General features: G+C 32.5%; 1 protein-coding gene across 1 annotated transcript; it reads left to right on the top strand.

Annotated features, from left to right (window-relative positions):
• Positions 1-185: 185 nt before the first annotated feature.
• Positions 186-3,879, top strand: LOC117100314 (phosphatidylinositol phosphatase PTPRQ-like; the record flags this gene model as incomplete). Its single annotated transcript, XM_033239964.1, has 6 exons — positions 186-467; positions 780-1,067; positions 1,707-1,951; positions 2,346-2,420; positions 2,522-2,591; positions 3,740-3,879. Coding segments are annotated over 6 exons (1,100 nt in total), but the record flags the coding sequence as incomplete, so codon positions are not given.
• Between the last annotated feature and the right edge of the window lie 2,048 nt (positions 3,880-5,927).

The raw sequence follows: 5,927 nt of genomic DNA, 5'->3' as shown, positions 1-5,927 counted from the left end.
TAAACTAATGAGCTGTGTATTGAAGGTTGCAAGTTACATTAAACAAGTGAATATGGATAAATACAGGAAAAGATCAATTCACAATAAATAAAACAATGTGATAAGGAATTAAACAAAATTAAAATGCATACAGTATATAAATTTGTATTTCTTGTAATCATACTTTCTTTAAATTTTTATATTAGTTCCAGAGAGAGTTGAAAATTTTGACGTCCAGGGATCAAAATTGGTGTGGGACAGACCTCAACCTTTGACCTGTGACATTTTAAATTACCATATTAATTTAAGTTTGACTGAAAAGGATCAGTGTCAACAAGTTTATAGAAATGAACAATTTACTACAGAAGATGCTGAAATAAATTTATCAGAATTGGAACCATATTCAACACATCAAGTCACTATTAGCGCTGAAACAGATGCAGGACTTGGTCTGGAAACTACTCATGAATTTGGAACTCCTGAAAAAGGTAAAGAATTGAGAGTGATTGAATAGAACACAATAAATTGCTGTTGACACCCATAAGATTTGATATGATGCAAGCCCATAATTACTGTGCAGTAGGTGGACTTCTATTTCCAAGCAAAAAGAAGAAAACCCCCTTTTTTCAAGATGAAAATCACCATTTGTATAGTAGAATATGGTTCAATCCAGAGGGCAGCCCCTGGTCAAGCAATCTTCCATGGGTCCTACTAGGTGGCCTAGTTACCCCCTTTGACTTCTGATTTTCCTAGAAGATGATAGTTATTGTCTGTTTTTTTTTAATATATCACTTATATAGTTCCTAAACGTGGTCCAAAAGAAGTTAACATTACTGCTGTGTCAGCCACAGGAGCCAGCTTTGCATGGTCTGAAATAGAATGTGGCTATAGAAGAGGTCGCATCAGAGGCTACAAATTTAGCTTGCAAAATACAGATGGCAAAGAACTTATCACTAATGAGACAAGTGAGCTTCAGTGTGAATTTAACAATCTTAATCCATTTACTGACTACATTTTCAGTGTAAAAGGTTTCAATTCCAAAGGTGATGGAAAAAGCCAAGAAATACATGTAACAACGAATGAGTCAAGTAAGAATATTTTTTACTTATGCTATATAAATATTATTTTTTTTTTTGTTATATACAGTATATGCATATAATTTTATCAATACTATGGCCGAGAGCTTTTCCATCTCATTCATCTTTTAATGTGGAAATGACAAATAAATTAGCACTGATTTCTGATTGAAGCTGCATTTACATCAAATCCAATCTAACATTTGGACCTTGTTTATTATATGCTGAACATCAGTCACTATTCTTACATACCGATCCAATTTTCTGGTCAGTTCGGAAGGCTTTCAAATTCAAAAAGTAGGACTAGGTGAGAATTTACCATTAATACCAACACTTCTATGTAATATATTGATAGTAATAATACCTATTTTACTGATTGTGTTATTTTAATTTCTTTTGATGATACTCATTACACCGTGGACCTATTAATAATCTTATTAATAGGTTCATGATTACACTTTCCAAATTTTGTTTTCTACTTTCCCCTTTTTGTGAATTGTGATATTTATTTTATATTAATAAAACACCCTATATACATATATGTCAATTTTAGGTATCACTTTTTTGTTTCATGATTGTTCTTTTTCCTTGATGTTTTGATCATTCATGGCAAATGCAATGAATGTTTAATTTTGGGATGTCTTTTTATAGTTCCTTCTGATGTAAGGAATATTGAGATCCGTAATACAGATACCAAGTCATTTCGAATTAAATGGTCAAGACCAAAGCCACCCAATGGAATAGTTGTCATGTACCAGATCAATTACACAGTAATGGATGGATTTGAAAATGACCACATGTCAGTCATATATGATGTACCTGATGGAGAGAGGGACAAAATTGATTTCATTACCACTATTGAAGACCTTCGGCCAAATACTAATTACTCTGTTCAGGTATCTGATATTGATTGGAATTTTGGTAAATATGCTGTATGGTGGTAGCATTGGTGGTGAATGATAGTGATGGTGGTAGTCATGATACTGATGGTGTTATGTTGGTGGTTGTGGTGCTGGGAATGTTGTTAATGATATGGAGTTGATGGTTTGGAGATGGTTGTACTGGTGGTGAATGGTAGTAATGGGGGTAACCATGGTACTGATGGTATTATGGTGGGGTTGTAGTGCTGGGAATGGTGTTAGTGATGGTTATGGAGTTGATGGTTTTGGAGATTGATGATGGTGTGGTTGTGGTGATCATGAATGTGGTGGTTGGTTGTGGTTGTGGAAGTGGTTGTGATGAACATCCAAAAAGCATTTATATAACCAATTCATATAACCATCTTACTAGCTAAAGCTGAGCAAAGGATACCACTATGTTATTGATAACCAATATACACGTTTATCTCTTGCGTACAAAACACAAGTAAGGGCGAAAGAGCTGTGAACACTACTGTATACAGCCATATTGGTGTTCATTTACAATGTTATCGTTAATTACACATTTATGTTTTTTACTTCCACAAGGCTGCTGCTTTTACTTCAGTTGGAATTGGACCGTGGAGTGATGAATTTTATGTTTTCACAACTACCGGTAGTAAGTTGATATTGTGGTTTGTTAATGTGTTTTGTGATTGTGGTGTTGGTATATAACTATAGCCATTACATATTGTAGCCACACATAGTTTAAGATTAATAGATAAGTTTTGATTTGAAATTGGGTTTCTTTCACACGAGACCACTTTTTAAATTCACATTTTTTTTGCTTTACTCATCATAAGAGGTTTGGTATTTAAGTTGAAAATAAATAATAAATAATAAATTAATAAAGGATAATTAAGAGAGCAAAAAAAAACATTGTATTTTGCTTGGTTTTTGTAAGCCTATAAGAAAAATCAGTGGTGGCTCCATAAGCTTGCTGATGGAGTCCAATAAGTCTGGCAGTGGGAGGTGGTTGTCTAAAAGGGGAAGGTCCCCCCTGACCCCTGCTAATGCTGCTACTGAGTAGAATTAATGTTCAGTATTTAAATGATTTATTTAAATGATTTTTTTATTTTTTAGTATTTAAATGATTTATTTTAATAGTTTTTCTTTAATTGGTGCCTTATCAATTCTGAACATTTTGTTGTTAATTTATATATATATACATATATTTTGCTTGGTTTTTGTAAGCCTATAAGAAAAATCAGTGTTTTCAATTGTCAATCAATTTGTCAATTGTCAATCAATTTGTCAATCAATTTGTCAATTGTCAATCAATTTGTTAATTTGCCATTTTTGTTGAATAATTGCCAAATTTTGATTATTTTTCTTTAATTCTTTGGAAATTCCTTGACTGTTTTTCTTTTAAATAAAATTATTATTATTTATTGTTTTAGCTTAAGTGAAATAAATATATACATATTTTTGTTTTCTATCAGTTTTCATTTCACATTGCCTTTTAATTGATTTATCATTTGTTCCCAGCTAAAAAAACTATTTAATTTTTCATGTTATAGCCAATGAATGTGATTGTTTATTCAGCACCAATGGTGAAGAAACTTTAAAAAATGATCAGGCTCTTTCCTAGCATAAACTAGCACTGAACACAAGTGGTTATTATATATATGCAACAGAAATCAAAGTTGAATCACTTTGTAGATGTGTACAGTATTAGTATACTAAGGTTGACTTACAATCAAAATTGTATTTGCGATTATAATATGGTTTCTTTCCATCTGTGTTTTTTTTTTTTTTTTTTTTTAGAACCAGGCCCTGTTGACAATTTACTTGTTGAATATGCTACAGAAACAGATTTACATATGACATGGGAACAACCTCTGAACCCAAATGGGGTCGTTACCAACTATCATGTGAGTTCTTGGCATGAACAATTTAGAAAATAATTTTATAGAATATTTTTGAAATACATTTAATTTATCCCTGTACTCTATATTCAGTAGAAAGCTTTCAGTATCTTGGTTGGGGACAAGTCACTTAGAAAGTGGTTTTTCTTTATGTGTAATGTTACCGGGTACAGTACATAGTTTTAAATCATCACATATTCAGGGGTCCTAAGTTAGAAGAACCAATTTCTGGGAGATTCTTTTAATGACATTGGGAGTGCTACATATTCTATGAGGAAAAAGTGTAGGTATTAAACAAAGGGCCACGCCCACCTCAGGCCTACCATGATTGGGTCTAAGGTGATGACATTTTTTTAGAATAGGCACCTTTAGAAGCCAGAAATGGAACTGTCAGACTGCAAAAAATAATCAACAACCAAATTTTAGGCCTAAATAAAACAAAAATATTTGTTTTTTATTGAATTTGTGGGAGATAAGTGAATTTTCGGGAGGTTTTTGCTTGTTTGCAGGAGTGCGGGAGACCGTAGCGATTTCCAGGAGACTCCCGGGTGTTCCGGTAGACTTAGGACCCCTGCATACTCATCGCAGGATTCAGCCTCTGGATCCATGAGCAATGAGTTGAGGATCAAAATTTACAACATTCTAATTATATTTCATATCCAGTAATTTCAAAAGACATCAAGCAAATCACCATTGTCAATATTGACAGCATATTTTACTGATTTCTCCCAAAACTATTTACATAATCCATGTATTTTGTCCGCACAGTAGACTGGCCCTAGCCATACTGTAGGCCTACCGTTTTTATGTAGCATGTTTTGTTACTCCTCAAACCCAATATATAAAATAGGCTCCTGGAATTTGTAAGCATACTGCAGATGCTAATTCAAAATTACTCTAAATATAGCCTAGATCATTGTCTGACAACCTGCTATCAGCCATTAGTCATCTGTCATTAAAACATAGGTCTACACTGTACTTGACATAAGTGTCAAATAATATCAACTGAAGTGAACCTTAACACATGTATGCTGTTTTACACAGAAATTTCTTACACAAGAATTTTTAATACATTCCTAACGCCTTCCATAAGAATTGCTACATGCTATCAGCGACTCTTTGGCGGTGCTGATTGGTCAGTTGGATCTGGGAGCGTTCCCAATTGTGTCCGAGACAGCTACGCAGTGCAAGGATTGCAGTGTACTGTAGCGAATGTGTAGCGATTTTATGGAAACCAGGCTTTACACAGGAATTTCACGACAGCATAGATTATATCTGCGCAAGCGCAGTATACACACAAGGAAACTCAATACAATTGCAATTTATGTGATCAGTATACTCAAGTATGAAATATAAATAAATGTAGATGTAATTTATTATTATCATTATTATTATTATTGTTATTATTATTTTTATTATGTTACTAAAACCTACCTTAAGGGGAACTTAGACAATGGAGAAATTAGAGAACAATTAAAAAAATGACATTAAGTGGAAATGATATTATGGGGAAAATAACTCAAAAGATATTCCCCTTTAATCCGACTTAGCGCATATTATTATTATTATTATTATTATTATTATTATTATTATTATTATTATTATTATTGTTAATAAATGAAATATAATTAAACGTAGATGTAGTTTATTATTGTAATAATAAATATTATTATTGTTATTGTTAATATTTTTGTTAATTTTATTATTACTTTTGTTGTTAATGTTTACACTGATATTCATGTTCATTTTTAAACTGTTTTCATTTCAGGTACAATACAAAATCCTAAAGAAAATTTTTGAGCCTGATGCAGAAACTAATTTGGAAAGGAATCAAACACACAGTGTCGGAGTTAATTTAGTATGTTTGCTGTCAAACCTCGAGCCAGCCACAACTTATGAAATCATAGTTTATGCTGAAACATCTGCAGGGAGGGGTGAACCAAGCAAAGTAATTAATACCACTCTCACCCCACCAGGTCAGGCTATTTCTTTGCTATATCATAATAATTTTCATAGTTTTATTGATATAGGCCTACTCAGTTTTGCATTAATTAACTGATTTGCATGGAATTTATAAATCCTTTAAG

This window comes from Anneissia japonica, unplaced genomic scaffold, assembly GCF_011630105.1.
Source record: "Anneissia japonica isolate Jap-2015-1 unplaced genomic scaffold, ASM1163010v1 scaffold744_len8328_cov145, whole genome shotgun sequence".
In the NCBI taxonomy this organism is placed as follows: Eukaryota; Metazoa; Echinodermata; class Crinoidea; order Comatulida; family Comatulidae; genus Anneissia; species Anneissia japonica.
Note: the sequence above shows the minus strand (reverse complement) of the source record. Positions and strands in the feature narration are given on the sequence as shown.